This window comes from Chiloscyllium plagiosum, unplaced genomic scaffold (genome assembly GCF_037043375.1).
Source record: "Chiloscyllium plagiosum isolate Xiang-an unplaced genomic scaffold, Cpla_swu_hap1 HiC_scaffold_39, whole genome shotgun sequence".
In the NCBI taxonomy this organism is placed as follows: Eukaryota; Metazoa; Chordata; class Chondrichthyes; order Orectolobiformes; family Hemiscylliidae; genus Chiloscyllium; species Chiloscyllium plagiosum.
Window position 1 is genome coordinate 9,753,920 of NW_028270177.1, and position 23,295 is coordinate 9,777,214.

Below are 23,295 nucleotides of genomic sequence, written 5' to 3' on the forward strand. Positions count from 1 at the left end.
CAGGCAGCATCCGAGGAGCAGGAAAATCAACGTTACGGGCAAAAAACCTTCATCAGGAATGAGGCAGGGAGCCTCCGGGGTGGAGAGATAAATGGGAGGGGGTGGGGCTGGGGAGAAGGTAGCGAAGAGTAAAATAGGTGGATGGAGGTGGGGATGGAGGTGATAGGTCAGAGAGGAGGGTGGAGCGGATAGGTGGGAAGGAAGATTGGCAGGAAGGACAAGTCATGAGGATGGTGCTGAGCTGGCAGGTTGGAACTGGGATAAGCTGGGGAGAGGGGAAATGAGGAAACCGGTGAAGTCCAAATTGATGCCCTGGGGTTGAATTATTCCGAGGCGGAAGATGAGGCGTTCTTCCTCCAGGTATCGGGTGGTGAGGGAGTGCTGGTGGAGGAGGCCTAGAGGAGGCACTGTTAATCCAGTGACCCAGGTAATGTTCCAGAGACCCAAGCTTGAATCCTGCCACGGCAGATGGTGGAATTTGAATTCAATACAAATCTGGAATTAAGAGTCTGATGATGACTATGCAATGATTGTTGGGAAAGTCCACCTGGTTCACTAATGTCCTTTAAGGAAGGAAACTGCCATCCTTATCTGGTCCGCCTATATATGACTCCAGACACACAATAATACGCCTGACTCTCTGGGTAAATTAGAGATGGGCAATAAATACTGGCCTAGCCAGTGGCGCCCTCGTTCCTTGAATGAATAAAACAAAAAGTCGCCTCCTGACTCAGGCTCTCATTGATCTCTGTCTCTCACGGTCCCTAGACTTAATACAAGTGACCCCATTACCTCCAGAAAGGGGAAGGAGAGGTGGGCAGGGACACCTAATCACTATTAGCTTAAGATCGTCACTAATAAATCAAACAAAAATATTCTAGCGTAACTGATTTTACTCGAAGAGTACCAGGAATGTATGGAGTGGCCCAAAGACAGGGAGCTGTCCCTAACTGCTGTTGACTAAGAGATAGTATGTTGCTTTCTTGAAGTGCTGTGAAATGGTGCAGGTATACCCACAATGCTGCTCAGGAGGGTGTTTCATGATTTCAACCCAGCAACAGTGAAGTAAAGACAATATAGCTCCAAGTGGAGGGCCGAATGATCTACTCCAACTCCTAATTTTTACTTTTGTAAGTTGTATTGCTTTCCTCAATGTTGCACAGAATGACACATCAAATGACCTCCATTGTGTTGCATGATTCCATGTTTTCTCACTGAATTTATTTCCACCAGTATTTTTGTTTTTTTTCCCTTGTTGTATCCAGGGTTACAAATCCTAAAAATAGCGTCAGTCTCACTGCCTAGAAAATATTTTATTCATTACTTTCAATTTTGTATGGGCGAATGATTGAAATGCTGTTCAGTTATTTTATCCTTGCAAATGTGATACTTATTTAGTGGCGCTAAAAATGACAAGTTCAGTTTTTATTCCATATTGTGTATTAAATTAAAATGGTGATATTTAGCTGGGGAGGTTAGTGGGGGGAGCTTCAGTCCTTGTCTCAGTGAAAAGGTGAACAGTCAGGAACTCCTGATCAGAGGGGAAGGAAAGTCTATTTTAATGGAAGAGTTTTTTTCAGGATTCTAACAAGCCCACATTATCACCCCATTCTAAATGACTTGGCCAGAGAAGGTGCTGGGTCTTTGTACAGCAGAATGGCTTTTGTTTCACTTCAGAGATTTGCTACACTTCCCGGAGATTTTATTACGTGACCTTCCGTCTACAAGGCACAAGTCAGGAGTGTGATGGAATACTCCCCACTTGCCTGGATGGGTGTGTCTCCAACAACGCTCAAGAAGCTCAATACCATCCAGGGCAAGGCAGCTACTTGATTGGCACTGCAGCCATAAACATCCAGTCCTTCCATCTCTGATTCTGAGTAGCAGCAGTGCAAGATGCACTACAGAAATTCGCCAAAGATCCTTAGACAGCACCTTCCAAGCACACAACCACTTCCACCTAGAAGGACAAGGGCAGCAGGTACATGGCAACCCTCCCACCTGCCGCCTCACCATTCTGATTTGGAAACATATTGCGTTCCTTTACTATCGCTGGATCAAATTCCTGAAACTTCGTTCCTGAGGGCATTATGGGTCTACCTATAACACATGTACTCCTGGGGTTCCAGAAAGCCACTATCTTCTCAAGGACCAACTAGGGCAATAAATGCTGGCATGGTCAGCGACACCCACATCCCACAAGTAAATAAAGAAAAAAATCAAACTGCCCTACCACCTCTCCCTCTAGCCTCTGTATTTTCAGTATTTTTACAACAGCAGTGGTGAAATCATGCATTGTACTTTCAATGCCCTCATGATCTTTCCTCCAACAGGGCGCTGAAGATTAATTTTTAATTTCTGGAGACTCGGAATGAGCGTACCTACTTCAGAGAGCATTATAATTCAGCCAGCGTCGACTAGTTTCACAGGCAGGCAGGGCTGTGCACACAGAGCACATTCCCTTTTCTATCAGTCGGTTTTTTTTGCAATGGTCTGACAGTTTTTAACGCTTGTTTTATCCTGGTGCCAATAAAAACTTCATTTAAGTCAAATTCCATACCCATCAACGGGAGGCACTCAGCCTATATCCGTTGGGTTACTCACTTAGTCCCATAGCTACTGTGGTATAGGTCTGCCCACTCTCCAGAAATGCTCCTGAATTAAAAATTAATCTGCTGGTCACACAGCTGCAATCAACCTAGGAGAAACACTGTAAGGGCATTCAAAACTCTTCTTTTAGAACTTCCATAACTGTATTTGCAAAAACAAGGTCATGGGGCTTTTCTGATCAGGTGACGTGGTTCGAGTTGGGAAGTGAGAGCTTCCAGGGATAAGTCCACTTGGAATTGGCAATGGTACAGCTGAACTGCTATCTAAGATACTGTGACTACAGAGAAAACTAGCTTCAGAGATATTCCTGGACCTCCCTCCAAACACAAGGTGGTTCACAGTGTAGCGATAGGATTGGGTTAGAGCATCCTTAGATCTGGAGAAATCAGAACAGAAATTGGCGGAAAGCCATTGACTTTTAAACATATTTGCAAAACCCTCCTTAGCTGATCTTGAGTTCAGTGATTGACAGTTAACTAGACATTTAGAGTCGTAGAGATGTACAGCACAGAAACAGACCCTTCGGTCCAACTCGTCCATGCCGACCAGATATCCTAGATAAATCTAGTCCCATTTGCCAGCATTTGGCCCATATCCCTCTAAACCCATCCTATTTATATACCCACCCAGATGTCTATTAAATGTTATAATTGTATCAGCCTCCACCACTTCCTCTGGCAGCTCATTCCATTCATACACTGCATGAAAAGTCACCCTTGGGTCCCTTTTTAAATTTTTCTCCTCTCACCTTAAACTTATATCCTCCAGTTTTGGACTCCCCTACCTTGGGGAAAAGACTTTGGCTGCTCACCCTATCCATGTCCCTCATGACTTTTTTACGAACTTCTATCAAGGTCACCCCACAGTCTCTGATGCTGCAGGGAAAATAGCCCCAGCCTATTTAGTGTCTCCCTATAGTAAACCATTTGGAGGTGAGTGTCTCAACTGAGCGGTCCCAGTAGTTCACGGACAGTTGGGACAAAGCACAAAATTCAGTGTGTTTGACTCTCTCACCTGGTAAAATGTTCTGTCTATTGGGGCTGCCAACTGAATGCATTTATCTCCACGTCAAAATTTCATAATGTGTATAAAATGTTAAACCATCGTGCTCTCTGAAACCACATACCAGTGCTTCCCAAACCATCTCACCATGGCCCCATTTCAAGCTTTGAAACTTGTCATGACCTCTCAGTGAGAAATGAAAGAGTGGGTTGTAGGGGTTAGGGGGAGGGGTGTGATGTGAGAGTAGGGGCCCATCAGAGAAGGAGCTGTGGGGCTGATGCAACTTCCCTCCCCAAATATTTTAGAAGCTAAGATTGATAATGCTTACACCTCTGGTAGGTGTTGATAATGTCTTGTAGAGGGGACAGGAAATTGGAAAGGAATATTCCAAAGTTTTTCAGGTTTCTTTTTGCCTGTCTGAGCTCATTTACAGGGATTGAGGTAGTAAGTGCATTGTCCAATGCTGGGAATTCTACATCAAGGAGATCACGCCCTGACTCCCCAAAGCACAGCCAGCACCTAGAAGGCTCAAGTCAGGAGTGAGATGAAATACTCCTCAGTTTTCTGGATAAGTGCAGTTCCAATTAACACTCAAGAAGCTTGATGCCATCCAGAACAAAGATGCCGGCTTAATTGGCACCATACCTACCACTTTAACACTCACTCCCTCCACAACTGTTGCATAGTGGCACCAGTGTGTACCATCCACCCCAATAATGTACTGATGTTCCTTCAAAAGCACCTTCCAAACCTGTGACTTCTACTATCTCGAAGGACAAGAGCACATGGGGCACCACTATCTGAAAGTTCCCTTCCAAATCTCATACACCATTCTGACTTGGAACTACACAATGTTCTTCATTGTCACTGGGTCAAAACCGTGCAACTCTCTCCTTAACAGCGTGTGGACTGTAGGTGTTCAAGGTGGCAGCAAACCACCACCTTCTCAAGGGGCAGTTAATGCTGGGCAAGAAATGTTGGCCCAGCCAGTGAAGCCCACATCCCAAGAATTAATAAACACCGCTCCAGCAATCATAGTGTGTGGGGCAGGATTGGTCCACTCTCCTTCTGTCCATGGATTTTGTGTTCATTGAAGTAACAATGGCCCTTCTTATGTGTCAGCATTTTGTATGCAACTGTTACTGACAGAACATTATCGAGGGTTGACAATTTGAACAACATGTTTTTGGAATTCCTCATTGACCAGCAAGTTGCTGTTCCTTGCACCAGGTGGTGGTCTGTTGCTGGACATCATGAGCAGGGGGTTTCTAAACAAGGGATTTGGTGCCCAAGGTGAGGTCTCTTGTTCACCTGGCTAGGACAGTGTCATGTAATTTGCGATCTTTTAACCTTCACCAGTCTGTTTGGGCATTGAATTCTGCAGTTAGTGGATATCTCCCCTCTGTAGGATGTCAAAACCCAGCAAATGCTAACACTTCATTTCAGGCAATTCAGTCAGAGAATAGGACACTTACTGATCTGCTTTAATTACCTGCAACAGGTATTCCATGAACACAGCATCATTTTTGGATATCGTCACCCAAGGAGCACAGCAACTGATTGTTTATTCAGCCTTTTCCAATTGACAAATGAGACTGTGAATATCTGGACCCACTTCCTGCCAACCTGGTAAGTGCTTGCTGATATGACACTAGAGCAACTGTTACAACACGTGGTAAACCCCTCTGCTAATTTAAATCAGCAGAAAAGATTCACCCCGTGCTATAATCTCTTAAAATTTGAGAAGCAAAGAGCTATCCCAGAGGTCACTATTTAAAGTATTAACTAAAAACTTTATTATTTAAGTCCAACAGAGAATGTTAAAATCAACAATTATTTAGAACTCCTTTCTCTTAAACCTATCTTTTACTGCCCACTCTACAATACTAGTCTGATTTAAAAAAAATCCAGATTAAGATTTACAAAAAAATTAATCACGTTTCAAAACCAGACAGTGTTGCTGAATTTCCTCTGTAGATTTTCTGCTGTGCAAACTCCTTCCCCAGACAGGTACCTCTCAGAGAACACTTGATCAAGCAGCCTGTATTTGTTGGTCCTTTGGCAGTTCTCCATCAAATGTTCAAAAATGTCTGTATTCCAAAACATTCGATCATTTCATTGGTTTTAATATTATCAAAAAACTAAATTCAAACTTGATTGGATTTTGGTATCTTGGGGCATAATTTAAACTGATTGGCCAAATTTGAATTTGTTTTTGTCTCAAGGCAACCCATCTACTGCTAGGTGTTTCGACTATGTGTTACATTGTTACCTTGTTCAGAACAGTTTGTGCTGTGTCTGGCAGGCTGAACTAGCTTTTCAACTTTCTTAAAGGTGCAGGACTTCTACACCTTTATAACACAACATAGAATGAGCATGTATTTACATCCCACTTCACAGCACAGTGGTGAAGCCACTGTTACTTTGTAAGAAAATGCAGCAATCCATTTAGACACAGTAAAGGCCTACAAAGGCAATAGGTTGTGACCTGTTACCTTGCTTCATTGGAGTTGGTTAAAAGGATGAATGTTGGATTGCGCACCAGAAAAACCTTTTTTAAGTAAGAAACCCTCACTTTCTTCTTAAAGGCCTCAGCACTGTGCTCCCTCAGTACAGCACTCCCTCAGCACTGTGCTCCCTCAGTACAGCCCTTCCTCAGCACTGTGCTCCCTTAGCACAGTGCTCCCATAGTAAACTCTCTCTCAGCAGGGCGCTCACTCAGTACAGCGCTTCCTCAGCACTGTGTTCCCTCAGCACTGCACTCCCTCAGTACAGTGCTCCTTCAACAATGTGCTCCCTCAGCACTGCATTCCCTCAGTACTGTGCTCCCTTAGTACGGCGCTCCTTCAGCATTGCAAGACATAGGGTACATCCACACCTGGGCTGGGAAGTGCAAGTTAACATTTTCACCCAACGACTGTTGGATAGTGACTATCTCCAGCAGAAGAAAATCTGATCCTCGCCCCTTGGCCTTCAATAGAATTCTCCATTATCAACATTTCTCTTGACCAGAAACTGAACTGGGCAAGTCATATAAATACAGTGGTGACAAGAACACGTCAGAGGCTAGGAATCCTGCAGTGAGTAACTCGCCTCCTGACTCCCCAAACCCTGTCCCCATCTACAAGGTCCAAGTCAGGAGTGTGATGGAATACTCCCCACTTGACTGGATCAATGCAGCTCCAACAACACTCAAGAAGCTTGACACCATCCAGAACAAAACAACCCTCTTTCTTCAGCACCTCATTCACCACCTTCAACATTCACTGCCTCCATCACCAACACACAGTAGCAGTAGTGTAACCATCTCCACTGCAGCAATTCATCAAGGCTGTTTAAACAGGCCATTCCAAACATATGATCTCTTCCATCTAGAAGGACACATGGGAGCATCTCCACAGCTGCAAGCTTCCCTCTAAGCCACTCACCATCCTGACTTGGAAATATAGCAATATTCCTTCAGTGTCTTTGGGTCAAAATCTTGTGACTCCCTTTCTTGCAGCATGTGGGTTTACCTACAGCAAATGGACTCCAGAGTTTCAAGAAGGCAGCTCACCACCACCTTCTCAATGGGCAACTAGGGACAGGTAGAGAGTGCTGGTCCAGCCAGTGATGCCCACATGCCAGAAAAGAGGAAGAAAATCTCCCATTCTCAAGGACATCCTGCTCTAAAGAATGGTGTATTTGTCACAGGGGTAATGCTTGTGAGATTATCAGTCCATTTATTTTATAAATAGAGTACAGCCAGGAGCGAACACAAGGATTTAATCTGACCAGAGGTTACAATTATTTACATTGAGATAGATTACCTACCTAAAGATTAATTTGTTAAGTGGTAGCTGGTAATGAATTGCTTGCAGAAGCAGGATACTGCCAAGGCTGGAAATCTGAAGTAAAATATAGAAGACAATGGAGAAACTCAGCATGTCTGGCAACATCTGTGCAGTGAAAAATATCAACGAATGCTTTGTGAAAAAGGTTCATGATCTTTTTCTGAACAATGAGATCCTGATGGAATATTTGTTCCTTTTATCTTCATCTTACTTTGCATCTTTTTATTAATTGTAAGGGGATGCGGGACAGGGAATGGGAACAGATGTTAGTGTTGCAAACTGGAACACTTTTTGTGTCAATATTTGGCAGCCAGTATCAGATTATTTATAGTGTTACAATGTTCTGTTTGTAATGTCCCAGTAAAATGTGGGAATGGTCATATTGTGAACATCATAATTTATTCTTTCACAGCATGTTCACAAAAGACTTGCATTTACATAATACCTCACCCAACCACACGGCAGTTTCCAGAGAAGAGTCAGACCGAGCGTAAAACATTATCCCCGTTTCTCTCTCTACAGTTGCTGCGATTCCAGCTGAGTTTCTCCAGCACTCTTTTTTAATTATTGTTTCAGATTTCAAGCATTTGTAGTATATTGATTTTATTCAAATGCATAAGGCCAATTATATGTTTTTTTGAAATAACACTAAATTATTCAAATGAAATAACTGTTTCAACGTAGGAATCACAGCTGGCAAATTTCCCAAAGCCAGCTAACGCTTTTGTAACATTGGTTGAGGGGTAAGGATTTGTCTGGACACATCAGGGGACCTTGCCTTCTGTTCTTCAAAATAGTGCAATCGGATCTTTCTTGCCCAACTGAGGGGGGCAGATCGGACTTTGATTTAACATCTTGTTCAACAGTCAGTATCACTGATAGTGCAGCACTCCCTCAGTACTGCATTGTGGTGTCAGCCTAGGGTATGTGCTCAAATCTTTGGAGTGGGATTTGGAATCATAGAGTTAGAGATGGGGAATAAGTGCCTGCGTTGCCGGGTTGCTGCGGTTATACAGCACAGGAAGAGACCCTTCGGCCCACCATGTTGTCCCTGGTCATCAAGCATCCATCTCTTTTAATCCCATTATTTCCAGCACTTGGCCCGTGCTACTTAAGCCACACCTTTTCTGTTTCTTCGGGGTGAGTGGTACCTTTCAGAAATCAGCCAACCTCAAAGTAACTGAGAACCACTGGGAATGTGTTTTTATTTCCCAGTTAGCCAGCCTTCTGGCTTTTATGAGTAATATTGCTAATGAGAAGATTTTTGAGCAATGCTGACCCAGTGTGGACCTTTTTGATCTAAACTTCTCTTTGTGTTATTTTAAAGCAGGTTTCAAGTCACCTATCCCTAACAGGGTAACAGCACCAATTAGAACAATAGCATAGTGCCTTGTCCACACAGGACAAGCAGCAATCTTATGCTGTAATTTGTTTCCTTGTGTTTGCTGGGGTTTGAACCAAGGCTGGATTTCAAATGATTTCATTTCGTTGGTTTTAATTGAGGAGCTGAAGCAATGCTTGCATGCAAGGGAACATGGAAGAGGTCATGTCTATTAAAATCTAATAAGAAATAAATCTCATGCTCACACTCGCACGACAGACTGAGCAACAAAGAGTTTGTAGCACAGAAACAAAGTTGGTTTGGCCTGTTGGCATGGGGACAGAATTACAGTCCTGGGTTAGTGAAGTGGGAAGTTCTCCTAGGCTTCCTGGTTCTGAGCATTATAGTATAATATGATCCATTCATACAAATCACAAGGATGTGACTAATCACATGGTTGTAATCAAGAGGAGAGGAGACACTACTCTGATGAGCAAATACTAAGGGATGTCTTAGATACTATACTGCACAGCTTTATTTGATATTAGCCGAGGGAAATGCAGGATTACGGCAATAGTGTGAGTCTGGGTGGGATGCTCTTCATTGGTGTAGGCTCAATGGGTTGAATGATCTGCTTCTACATTGTAGGGATTCTATGAATCTTGCACAAGTCAATGTAAATAAAGAAATGTAGCATGTAAGGAGTTCCAAGAGCCTTACTTAGCCAGAGGGAGCAAGTAACCTCATGGACTGTTCACATGCAGACACCCAGAATCCAAAATACTCCAGACCAATATCTCAATGTGCTAGTGACAGCATTGGTTTAAAGCATACAGAAAGCAACACCATCCAGAGAGATCAGCGAGAAGGGGCATCTGCACTGGGAACTATTCTGAAGAAGAGCACGGGCTTTTTTCTTCCCATTGTCTCAAACAGCATTCACCCCTCAACCAACAAACAAATTAAGCTGCTGTGCTGGCCATACATCCCTTTGTTATTTGTGGGATCTTGCTGTGTGAAGGTCACCCCATTTCCTACTATCCAGCAGCAACTGTACGTCAGTAAAACTTCAATGACTGTGAAGTTCTTTCAAACATCCCATGGTGTGACAGGCACGATATAAATGCACATTCTTCCTCGGGGCCCAGATCAGCTTTAGTGCTGGATTCCATCTCTGCTGGTGTTTGTAAGGGATTACCCACCTGGAATAGTCACATGAGTGTGGGAGGCAATTGTCGCACAACTGCTTTCATCCGTACTGTACTAAACCAGAAACCAGTCCAAATTACATCAGGCCTTTCTTATCACAATTTCGCCCTGGGGTCTCACTGCAGTGCATCCTCCAACATCAATTTGCTTTCAATCATTTCACTGTATAATCAAGAAAACTCTTTGGTGCAAAGCAGAAGGGAGCCAGAGATTTTCCTGATTGTACGGCATTAGCCAGCAAGCAGGTAAATGCGGGCAATAAATGTCTTGCTAATTATCCCCTTGGCAATAGCATGCATTATACACCAAGGTTAATGGCTGCTTAGAGTCACTTAGTAAATGTCTTACACTAGCCTGTTAACATCAAATACAGGATATTGCAGCCTGGGCTTTGACCACAGTGAGTAGTGGGAAGGTGGTGCTTGTGCTGTGTTAATCTACATGAACAATAAAAGATACTAAAGACTTCAGCGCCTAAGGGCTCCATAATCGTCTTTGTTAAATGTAACGTGGCTCCGACATGATCACACAGGGAATTTGCAAGGGCGATGAATCAAAGGCTTTGGGGCTCAGGGTGGAGCAATCATGGTTGCTTTCTCGAAAATAAGCTTCAGAAAGAAAACTGAATACCTTTTTCCCCCAGTTGAGGTTCTCCATTATGAAGGAAAGTGCTGTTTTCAGACAGGATGCCAGGTTAGCCATGCAATAGTCCCTGAATAATCCTAACGTGGTTTCAAGCTGGTTGAAGGGTGTAGCTGCAAAAGTGCTGCTTTTGGTGGCAGTCAGACTAGTTCAGTACTCGTTCAAAAGCAACCTGGCAACAAACAGCATGGAATCATCTTTACTGTAAATAATTTGGGGGAAACTCATGCAGGAAGAATAAACAGGGCGCAAATAGTGACCATCTGTAAAGGAGCCAACTACCATTACAGGGTGGGCTTTTATAAACAGAGATTTGTCGATACACATAGACTTTATCCTAACTGACCTACCCCATTATAAGAAAGATAGAGCACTGCAGAGCTAAAATAAAAACAGAAAGCACTGGAGAAACTCTGGCTCTTCTGCAAAGAAAATAATAGAATTAATATTTATCTCCTTTTTTCTCTCTCCACAGATGCTGCCAGACTTGCTGAGTTTCTCCAACACTTCCTGACCTCTATCATTGTTTGTATTCTGCACACCTCCTTTACTTTGTGTCTCTATCAACATATCCTTCTATTCCTTTCACCTTCAAGCACCTAGCCCTTACATTCACCTTAACTATGCAAGTTCCATGTTCAAACCACTTCCTGGGTAAAGAGGGTTTTCTTGAATTCTTTGATGAAATAATCAGTGTTTATTTTGTGTTTAGTAGCTCCAACATGTACCAAACTACAGGCAAATTTAATCACTTCCTCTATATCTGGCCCATAATAATTTTAAAGACTTGATCAAGCCACATTTCAATCTTCTCTTTTCTTGGGGTAAAAGGCATTACCTTTTCAGACTTGCGTGATAAGTCTTTGCATTCCTTGGATAAATCCTTTCCATCCATTCTCCATAGTTCTAGCTCCTGCTGTATTAAAACACATAATTATAAATACATTGTGAATGAATTACAGCAAAATAAACATTGACTTATCCAGTGGTCACAGCTGATGTTTCCCCAGGGATGCCCACTGTTTTCCCAGCCATAGAATTCACTGCGGAAAACTCACACGACTTTGCCTTTGGATTCCTATTAAAGACTGATAGCAAATAACTTATCCACAGATAGCCGAGAAGACAGAGGCTATATGTTGATACTGTTTTTTTGTTAAGAAAATGTAGTACCCCTCCCCCATTTATTCTTGCTATTTCATAGGTTTCTGTTAAAAAGCAGCCTGTCTACTCCTACCCACGCTACTGCACGATGACACTTTGAACAAACTCAATTGATCCTTAATTATTTATTTACATACGTTAGGAGGGCAACCAATTTCAAAGCCCTGCACCCCAGAATAATGAGAGTCTGCTTACATATTACATGCTCAGTCACTGCAAACATTTCTGTTAGGCAGCATGTAATTTCTAGCCTATTATCTCTGTTTCTGTCTCCACAGATGCTGCCCGACCTGCTGAGTTCCTCTAGCCCTTTCTGTAGAAAAAGCTGCAATTGGATTCTGAAAAGTATAAACATTTTAATTAAGGTCCACCTGTTAACATATACCATGGTACATATACTGAAGAAAATCATTGATAATCCAGCATAAAAACATTGATAATCAGTTATACTGATTTTACGATGTGTTGCTGCTCATATTCAATGTGTCTCTTCTGGGGACATTAAACATGCATTCGTGTCTACACACCCCATACACTCTCATCAATTTGTTCCACAGAAGCCAAATATAAAGTGATTTGTATTCCAAAATTCTTTCAATAAAAGAAAATAAAGGCTTACATTTCTATAGCACCCCTTTTAATATAATGAGAATATGTCAATTGTGATGTAACACTGACACTAATAATCGCATGCTAATGAGATATTAAGAGAGGAACGGAAGAGTTGTAAAATAGAGTGTATCCAGTATTCAGTATTTCAGAATGTAAATAGTTTACAGGACCTACTGGGAGTCAGACAATAGTCACTCTTTGATAAGTTAGAGACAGAGATGCAGCAGAGTTTGAGTAGGGACGGTCTAGCTAAGTATAGTGGCCTTGATTGCAGTCCAGCCACTCAATGTGCAGACTATGGTTAGTAAGTTGCTGATGACACCAAAAATGGAGGTGGAGTGGACAGCAAAGAAGGTTATCTCAGAGTACAATGGGTTCTTGATCAGATGGGCCCATGGGCTGAAGAGTGGCAGATGGAGTTTAATTCAGATGATTGTGAGGTGCTGCATTTTTGGAAAGGCAAATCAGGGCAGGGAAAGATTTAAAAGGGACCTGAGGGGCAACATTTTCATTCAGAGGGTGGTGCATATATGAAATGAGCTGCCAGAGGAAGAGGTGAAGGCTGGTACAATTACAGCATTTAAGAGGCATCTGGATGGATATATGAATAGGAAGGCTTTAAAAGGGATATGGGCCAAATGCTAGCGATTGGGACTAGGTTAATTTAGGATATCTGTGTGGTATGTTTGGGTTGGACTGAAGGGTCTGTTTCTGTGCTGTACAGCTCTATGACTCTATTACTCATTTCTGTCAGAATCTGAGGATTCTATAAAACAGGATAGACTCCATAGGAGCTGTACAGTCAGAGGAGACAGGAAATCACAAACATCCTTTAATGCCATCAGGACATTTCAAAGAGCCCGCTCAGCACATTTGAAACATAACACAAAAGTAGAAACTCAGCAGGTCTGGCAGCATCTGTGGAGAGAAAGAACAGTTAAATTTTGGATCCAATGACTGTTCGTCAGAATGATGCAATAAAATTAATTAATCAGTTATCAGTAATCATTAATAAAATTAACTATATTAAAGTAAATTAGAAATGATATTCTGAAAGGGTCACTGGATCTGAAACATTAACTCTGCTTTCTCTCCATAGTTGCTGCCAGACAAACTGAGTTTCTCCAGTAATTTCTGTTTTTGTTTCTGATTTCCAGCATCCGCAGTTCTATATGTTTATTACATTTGAAATGTATTTATTGTTATAAAGTGGCAAGTGGGGTGAGCAAGCACAAAGCTGAATTGAATGAATATTTGGTTTTCTGTCTGTACTTCACTTTAGGGCAGCACCGTGGTTATCACTGCTCCTCACAGCACCAGGGACCCGGGTTCGATTCCAGCCTTGGCTGACTGTCTGTCTAGAGTTTGCACATTCTCCCCGTGTCTGAGCAGGTTTCTTCTGGATGCTCCAGTTTCCTCCCACAGTCCAAAGACATGCAGTTTAGGGTGGATCTGCTATGCTAAATTGCTCATAGTGTTCAGGGATGTGTAGGTTAGGTGAATTCGTTGGGTAAATGTAGAGTGAAGTGGGAAAATGGGTCTGGTAGGATACTCTTCGGAGGGTCGGTGTGGACTTGTTGGGCGGAAGGATCTGTTTCCACACTGTAGGAATTCTGAATCTAAATAAATTAAACTAAATTAAAATTGTCTCCTTCTGTTCTGCAGGTACTTCCTCTGGAATCTTCTGGCTCTGTCCTACACCCTGGACTTTTGGAATGAAGCCTACACGTGGCCTTTCCTTGTTTACATGCTGTCGAGTTGCATCTACCCATTTACCTCAAGTTGTGCCCATACATTTAGCTCGATGTCCACCCGAGCCAGACACATTTGCTTCTTTTTTGACTATGGTGCTCTCAGCCTGTACAGTCTAGGTACAGATGACTCCATTGATTCTAAATGTATGTGTAGCTAGTGTGTGACTTTGGGAAGCTGGTAACCTCACCGCTTCTCCCATTGCCCCTGCTGTCCCAACCGCACAAAAACCGGGGTTACCGCTAACCAGAAGCTCTGAAGAAATTAATCTTCAGTTATGCTGATGAAAACAGTGTGATGCTTTACATCCTGTGTTGCTCTTTCCCCATAGGCTCTGCTACTGTGTACGCAGCCTACATTATGCCAGACAGATGGATCAATACCCCCTTCCACAAGTGGTTTGCTACCATCGCCGTCTTTAACACCATCATTTGCACTGCGCTGTCATGCTACTCCAGGTAAGGCTGGTTACCAGAGCATCACATTTCCTTTGGACTTGTTATGGTGCAAGATGAGGGAACCATTACAATCTTTCTTTTGTTCAAAGTTACAAATCTCACAATACCAGGTTGTAGTCCAACAGGTTTAATTGGAAGCACTTGCTTTCGGAGCACTGCTCCTTCATCAATTAAACCTGTTGGACTATAACCTGGTGTTGTGTGATTTTTAACTTTGTCCACCCCAGTCCAACACCAAAATCTCCAAATCATTTCTTTTGTTCTTTAGACTAGCCTCACACTGCTTACTGATATGATACCAATATAATTAGATGCAAGAGATTTGAGCCAATTGCCTGAATCAAAATGGTCAGATCATATCATGACACCTGCTGGTAAAACCTCACCCAATTAGATTTTAACCCTGGCCTTGCCGTGCCCCTAACAACTCTGACCCCAAATTACTCTGGAGCTCAACTGAAGCTGTGACCTTGATTATACTTCTCCTAATTTGAGGTCAGCCCTCTAGTTGGACCGTGACTGTAATTGCTGGATCCAGAATTGCTTGATGGATCCCTGATTTCATTTTGTCCTCCAGTTTCACCATGGCCCTAATCATGTGAGATGGATTGCCGCTGGAGTATTCCCAGTTTCCTGCAATCACTCCAGTGGAATTCTTGGAAATTGTCAAGAGCAGGAGTTTGAGAGATGCGACTTTCAAGGCGCCACAGGCTTTAATGGCCCTGTATGTGTGGGCTTTATCTGGTTTGATCTCCATTTGTTCAAACTGTGCAACCCATCAGACCTCCAATGGTAGGGATCCAAACAGGGTCACCTGATTGCTTGACTTAGCCTTAGTGGGCGGTTATTCATTTCTCTGAGGTTTATGCTAATCCTTCCCTAATGTTACATCAAGAAGTGGGGAGAGCTTCCATTGAAATTCTACCTGCCAGAGTCTATTGGCCCAAGAGTCAGCTTCTCACTCTGTCTCTATTATACAAACCTTACATGGTTTAATCTTCCTCCTCCTAATTCACATCATTTCTCCTCAACGCATTTACTTCCATTTCAGATAATTTTGCGTTGATGGTTCTCTGGAATTGTGTAATGGTATCTTATTGTGAAGCAATTTCTCCTGAACTTATGGAAAGAGAAGGCTGAAGGGTGACCTACTAGAGATCTTTAATATTATGAAACGTTTAGGTAGAGTGGATTCAGAGAGATTGTTTCTCTCAGGACGATTCTAACTAATGGTCATTGATATGAGAGAGCTATCAAAAAATCCAAAAGGGAACTCAGGAGGCACTTTGTCATCCAATGGGTGATGAGAATATGGAGTCCAAGATTAGAGTGGTGCTGGAAAAGCACAGTAGGTCAGGCAGCATCTGAGGAGCAGGACATTCAACGTTTTTGGCAAAAGCTTTTCATCAGACTTTTGCCTAAAACGTCGATTTTCCTGCTCCTTGGATGATGCCAGACCTGCTGTGCTTTTCCAGCTCCACTCTAATCTTGACTATAATCTCCAGCATCTGCAGTACTCACTTTCTCCTAGGTGAGAATATGGAGCCCACTACCACAGGGGATAGTTGAATATTATAGGTGCATTTAGGGGGAATATGCATTTGCGGGAGAAAGAGGAAGTTGATTACAATGTTATGTTTAGGAAAGGAGAAAGGGAGGTGGTTCAAATAAAACATTAAGCCAGTATGGCCTAGCTGGGCTGAAGGGTCTGTGTTTTTTGTGCTAGAAGGTCTCGCCTGTTTTATCTTTCTCTCTTTCTCACCCTCTCTCCTTATCTCTCTCTCATGGTTGTTCTTATAAAGCAAAGTTATTTTCAGTGTTATCTGTGACAGGGTTCTGCAGCATGGGTGGGAACAACAAAATGAACATAGACTTGCATGTTCATGTGCAAAGAGGCTCCCCATAGGTCTCGCGTGTTTTATTTCGAATTTGTAACTTCATAGCACTCCCTGATTATTCAATCTTGTGCCTCAGTTCAACATTGTACATAGTCTGCAGAACAAAACAAGCCATTCAGTCCATGTAACCTATACTCATGTTTACCCTTCCACACAAGCCCTGTCCTACTTCACTTAAGCCCCTCCCACTTGACCTAACTCCCCCAGCTTTCGCTTCTGTTCCTTTCTCCCTCATGCACTAAGTCGTCTATTAAGTGCATTAGATAAGGTGATTGCTGTCTAGTAATTACATTATTTTAGCCTTTTCACAGGCAAAGCATATACAGCTCAGCCTCTGCAGTGCAGCCACGACTGTAATTTCTTTCTGTAATTTCAAAATTCTATTTGGAACATATTGTGAAAGGAAGGAAAATCAGCCAGATGGCTGGGCTGTGGTTGATTACGAGACAGTAATGCAGTCCCTGGCTTCAGTTAATTTCCACAAACTGTTTCATTTAGTGGTTGATGGTGTAATTAGAAGGCTAGGACTAAATTCCTCTTTATTTGCTCATATGTACCGATTATTCAGACAGTCTCTTGTTCTCTCGCACTCTCTCTCTCTCTCTCTCTCTCTCTCTACTTATCTTGCTCTCCCCCTTTCTTTCTCTCACACGCTCTCTCGCTCTCTCTCTCTCTCTCATTGTCATGGTTATTCTTGTAAAGCAAGGTTATTTTCGGTGTAATCTGTGACAGGGTTCTGCAGCACAGGTGGAAACACCAAAATGAACACAGACTTGACCATGTGCATGTGCAGAGGCCTCTCCATGGGTCTCTCTAGTGTCACAACACAGCCCAGGTGTCAGTCACTAAGAGGACTGTGAGGGTATCTTGTATGGCCAGGCCATTTGATAATATTTCTGAGAAGCATTTTGCAGTTTTAAAGGTACATGGAAATACAAGTTGTTGTCTTTATTATTACCACATTTACTTTATAGATATTTTCCTAACTAACCTATTCAGAGATGTAATGTCATACCTCTGGAGTAGGTGGGACGTGTACCCAGGCTCAAGGGTAGAGACACTACCACTGCACTGCAACAGCACATACATTTACTATGCAAGAATACTTTGAAAGTTGAAATAGTCTCAGTCTCATTATTTAGGATGACCTCAATAATTTTCACGATTTATTGCTGCTAATCTGCTCCCCCACGATGTGGTGTAGGTCAGAGGAAAGAACGTAAACAGGCGCCATGCCTAAAACTGCCACCTGCCTAAACATGATCCCAATGACAACATGAAATGAAAACTGAACCCAACCCAAAAGCTGAGAGCCCATAAATATCATCCCTACCCAAACATAAATCACATGCACACATGAGCCCCTTACACAACAGTGAGCTGCAACCAAACACAAGATCACCCAACTTTACACAGCATCAAAACATGACCACTACTGCAAGACATGAAACACACCAAAACATCGACACTAGCCAATATGAATGTCCCTAAGGAAGAGTACTACCCAAAAAGAATATCTACAGAAGATTAATCATACCTGAAGATAAGCTACACCAAAGATAAACCGTACCTGAAAAAGGATTGTACCAAAGATGAGCCCTATCAAGCATGGACTCCACAAACTGTTATCCTTGTCCAAACACAGACTTAACAAAGATAAACATTATCAAAGATAAACTTTAACAAAACCTGAATTGCACCAACAGCTTCAGCAGAGTAACAGTGACATGTTTTGTATTTGTTTTGCAAAAAGATTACTTCACTGCAATTATTAGCTGCAAAAGCTTTATTTACGTACTCTATATACTTGTGTAAAAGTCAAATTTTTAGACTACTTTTAAGGTTAAATTTATTGGGTCAATTATTACATGGATCCTGCTTTGGAGGGCTGGAATTCATACTACAGTCTAAAATACCGTATCATTAGCAGAAGCCCAACTGATCTCTAAGCGAATAAAGAGGAAAAAAAACAAAACGAATTACCGAAATTACTGGATAAAGACAATAAAAACAAAATTAATTAGTAAGCTTTTATTTATACATACAAAAAGTGAAGTGGAAATATAACAGGACTTTAAAATCACAATTACATGATATATCTTAAATTAAACATGTCAAATTCAAAAGTTCATTAAAATCCTGCAAAATCACATTGTTCAACAACTTCAGCACTGAATAAAGCTTCTTAATCACCAGGATGAATGATGTCACCGTATGGATACCCTTCATGCTCGCTGTCTGTCATTAGCGGTAGCACATCATCCACTTCTTCTTCTTCTTCTGTGTCACCCCACAGATAATCATCCGCTGTACTGTCTAATGCATTTGAAATTCCACATTTGCTTAAATGATTTGAAAACAGTGTCAGTTTTTATTTCCTTCCATGAATCAATGATCCATTCACAGATCAGTGGCAGTGATGGAGCCCATATATTGCCTCCTTTTGTGTATGTTTTTTCTCCATCATGCATCCAATTATTCCACTTCATTCTCATTATGTCCTTAAATGGCTTATTGATACCAACATCTATTGGTTGCAAAACACTTGTAAGTCTGCCGGGAGTCACAGCTATGTCAGTGTTATGTGATGGGGTGTGAGCAACAACATTCTTCACTCAATGTGATCTAAACTGGTCCCAGATGAGCAAACTCTTTTCATTATGTGGTCCATTAGGTTATAAATTCCAAAGTTCCTTGATCCATTTTCTACATTTACCTCCATCCAGCCTTGTGGGTGCACATAGACAACAATTCTTCTTGGAATTATCTCCATTGGCAAAGTTTTTCTCTAAAAAAAAAACAGGCATTGGTTTTAACTTGAGTAAACCACCTTTTCTCACGGCCAGTGGTTCTTACAAAGACTGTTTTCTCTCCTTTTTGGTTCACAGTTTGATTCACCGGCATGTCGAGAGTAATAGGCGTTTCATCCGTGTTTCCGATGCATGATAACTTGTAGCCTTCCTTCTGCTGATTTCTGATTTACAAACTGGTGAAACTGTAATATCTTCTAGTTCAGCAGGCAGCTTTTGTGCAATCTTAGTTCTCTGCAGAAGTGTTAAGTCATGCCTTCGCATGAACCTTGCACACTATCCAGCAGTTGCCTTAAAGTCTGAAATTCCATCCTTCTTTGATTAGTTTCGTGGATGGATTCAGGTGGCTTCACAACTAACGCAATTTCCATTTTCAAGTACCCACTCAGCAACTTTTTTTCTCCCGCTGTGGTCATTTGTTGGGTTTACTTCCATTGGCACACTTTCATTTTAGCATTGTCTGAAGTTGGTTCGTTATCTTTCTCCAGTCTCTCACAAGTTTCTCTGAAACACAAAATTCTCTTGTTGCTACACAGTATTTTGTCTTATCTGCAACTTCAATAATTTTCACCTTAAATGCTGCTGTACATTTTTTGTTTTTGCTGGAGGACATTTTTATACAAAATTATGAAGAAATTTCAAAATCTCAACTCGGTATATGACTGTATTCCACAATGTTGGTTGTCACCTGACTCTGACCTGAAGCATCTTAAACTTTTGTGATGAATTGGTGTGAATTGTACATCAAATCACATAATAGCACGTTAAAAAACTCATTTCCTCATTATAACATTTATGTACAGGATAATACCTTGACCCACAAATGTAGACTTGTTATCTGTGAAGAACTGGGTCGACTTTCTAGATGGGTATATGAATGGGAAGGGTTTGGAGGGATATGGGCTGGGTGCTGGCAGGTGGGACGAGATTGGGTTGGGATATCTGGTTGGAATGGGCGACTTGTACCGAAGGGTCTGTTTCTGTGCTGTACATCTCTGACGTTTACACAAGATTTATGGAAAATTCCACATTTTTTAGCCAAAAATAGGTTGTTGACTTTTACATGAGATCGATTATTACTCGAGTATATACGGTATTAAATTTTTAATTACATTGAAATTAAACTAATCTAAATCATTTAAAATGTGCCAACAGTTTTGTGGTCCTGATCTCTGCTTTCCAATGGTCCCAGTTTTCAGCTTTTGTTGCTAATATGCTTTCTGAACAGACTCATTCTCATCACCGTAATCACACTCACATCTCTATCTGTCCCTACCCTCCCAGACACAATGCTGCAAGCTGTACTTTCATAATTACTGTCATCATTTGTTTTTGATTTTTGTGATTAGCTAAAATGTATTATATCAGGAGACATTGTTTTTCCCAAAGAAGGAAGTATTTCAGCTGGGATTTCCATTCTGCTGGCTGTCCGGTGATCCAAGCTGAAAATCTCATCTTTGCGTGGTTGTTAGATTGATGTACGACACGATGGCCTGTGAGATTGAGTGGTCCCACAACAACCCCAGAGGAAAGTGGAGAGAATGGAGAAGAACTAGAGACATTTATTATCACATCATCACTTAAAGGCTCCCCCCCACGCCCCCACCAAGAGAGAACTCATCAGAGCTCCAAACTCAAATGTCATTTGAAAGGAAACAGTAAAAGGAGATAGAGTTGACTTGCTTTTTTTTTTCATTTAAAAATATGCTTGGGGAATAACTGATCCTTGGTACATTCTCTTATTTTCCTAACGTACTCTGTACAGCTGTAATGTAGTGTAAACCTTTTTCTTGATTTTCTCTCTTTTTTTGTATCTACAATTTCTACCTAAGCACTTTGTACCCAAGATGTTGCCATGTGTTGGCATTATTGTACACTTTTCACTGAACTCCTGTTCTTTTGTAACTTGAATATACATGACGATAAACCTCATTTTAATTCTCCATGGCAAGGCGTTTTGACCGTGATGTGAAAGTGCCGGTGTTGAACTAGGCTGGACAAATTCCAAAGTCACATGACACCAGGTTATAGACCAACAGGTTTATGTGAAATCACAAGCTTTTGGGAATGCTCTGAAATTTGACTAATTGGTATCCTCCTCCTCCTCCTCATGTATTTTAATTGTTCCCTATGAAATTTGGCATTCCTGCATCAGTCCTGATGAGTACAAGGCAAAAAGTTCTCTATGTCTGAGTGACTGGTTGAAAGAATAGTTGGTTTTTTTTCTGTGACTCATATTTTCTCATAAAAGTCAGGACATAAGTATTCTATAGGAAAAAACAGAGTAGATAGAGATAAACTATTTCCACTGGTTGGAGATTCTGGAAGTAGGGTGGCATAAATTAAAAGTAAAGACTAGAGACAGATGTTAGGAAGCACTTCTACATACAAGCATGGTGGATGGTTGGAACTGTGTTCCACAAACAGCATTGGAAGCTGGATCCGTTGTTAATCTTAAATATTTGTCTAATCTCAGATTTGTTAAGCAAAACCGTTAAGAGAAATGGGCCAAAAACAGGTTTATGGAGTAAGAGCACAGACAACCATTAAATGGTGGGATAGACTCAGTGGGCTGAATGGCCTCCTTCTGTTCCTATATTCCTATATTATAACAGAAACGACATTTGGCCCATCTGGTCTATGCTATTAATGCTGTACACAAACCTTATTCTCAGCTTCCTACATCTTACCTTATCCTTCTATTCTTATATTTTTATCTCAATTCCTCTAACATAAAAAATGTGGTGGCACGGTGGCTCAGTAGTTAGCACGGTTGCCTCACAGTACCAGGGTCCCAGGTTCGATTCCAGACTTGGGCAACTGTCTGTGTGGAGTTTGCACATTCTCCCTGTGTCTGCGTGGGTTTCCTCCGGGTGCTCCGGTTTCTTCCCACAATCCAAAGATGTGCAGGTCAGGTGAATTGGCCATGCTAAATTGCCCTAGTGTTAGGTGCATTAGTCAGAGGGAAATGGGACTGGGTGGGTTACTCTTTGGAGGGTCGATGTGGATTTCTTGGGCCAAAGGACCTGTTTCCACACTGTAGGGAATCTAATTTAATACAATTCATCTCAAATACTCCACATGGTAACAAGGTCCACATTCTAACCGCTCCTATCAAAGAGTTAAGGTGGCTCAGTGGTTAGCACTGCTGCCTCACAGCGCCAGGGACCTGAGTTCAATTCCATCCTTGGGTGACTGTCTGTGTGGAGTTTGCACTTTCTCCCTGTGTCTATGTGGGTTTCCTCCCACAGTCCAAGATGTGCACATTAGGTGGATTGGCTGTGCTATCTTGCACTGTAGTGTGCAGACTTAGGTGGGTTACCTATGATGTTTGTGAGGTCAGAGTGGGATGCTCTTCGGAGGGTCAGTGCAGACTTGATGGGCTAAAAGTCAAAATTAGAGTGGTGTTGGAAATGCACAGCAGGTCAGAGAGCATCCAAGGAGCAGGAAAATCGACGTTTCGGGCAGGATCCCTTCATCATCATTGATGGGCTGAAAGCATCTTCCCGTTGTAGAATTGTAGTTAGCAGGAAATTGCACCATCTCCTGGCTGATTGTGGAACTGTTACTCCATCAGGATTGCGAGAGAGTGTTAGAATTAGGTTTACACTGTGTTTGAAATTAATTTAAAAGCAGAAGCTGATGGAAATACATAGTTTTTCCTTCAATATCTGCTAAGAGAAAGAGCATTTCAGCTCTGTACTAATTACTTCTCATCGCAGATGCTGACAGTCCTGTTGTGTGTATCCATCATCTTCTATTTTCATGACAGGTTGGATTTTTTTGATACGAGTCTTTAGAGCGGATTTGTTATTTCAGAGTGTTTGAGTGCTACCTCACACTGAGCTGTAGTCTTTTTTTCAAAGAAACACTTCAGATTCAAAGATAAGCTCACATTAGTGGGAAGATTTTATTTCCATTATTGAGCTGCATCGCTACTGTGATGTGACTGCAGTAAAAATACATAGCTGAAGGGAAAAGAAT

General features: G+C 41.8%; 1 protein-coding gene across 4 annotated transcripts in view; it reads left to right on the top strand.

The window, feature by feature from the left end:
* LOC122540912 (membrane progestin receptor gamma-B-like) overlaps window positions 1-23,295 on the top strand; it is an 89,780-nt gene that overhangs the window by 44,699 nt on the left and 21,786 nt on the right. For 2 of the 4 annotated variants that reach the window (XM_087981435.1, XM_043677200.2), the window contains exons 3-5: window positions 5,114-5,241; window positions 14,059-14,291; window positions 14,477-14,603. In XM_087981435.1, the coding sequence (XP_087837561.1) occupies window positions 5,114-5,241; window positions 14,059-14,291; window positions 14,477-14,603 (488 nt within the window). The remainder of the gene's footprint in view (window positions 1-5,113; window positions 5,242-14,058; window positions 14,292-14,476; window positions 14,604-23,295) is intronic. The other 2 variants (XM_087981436.1, XM_043677201.2) reach the window with 1 other exon arrangement.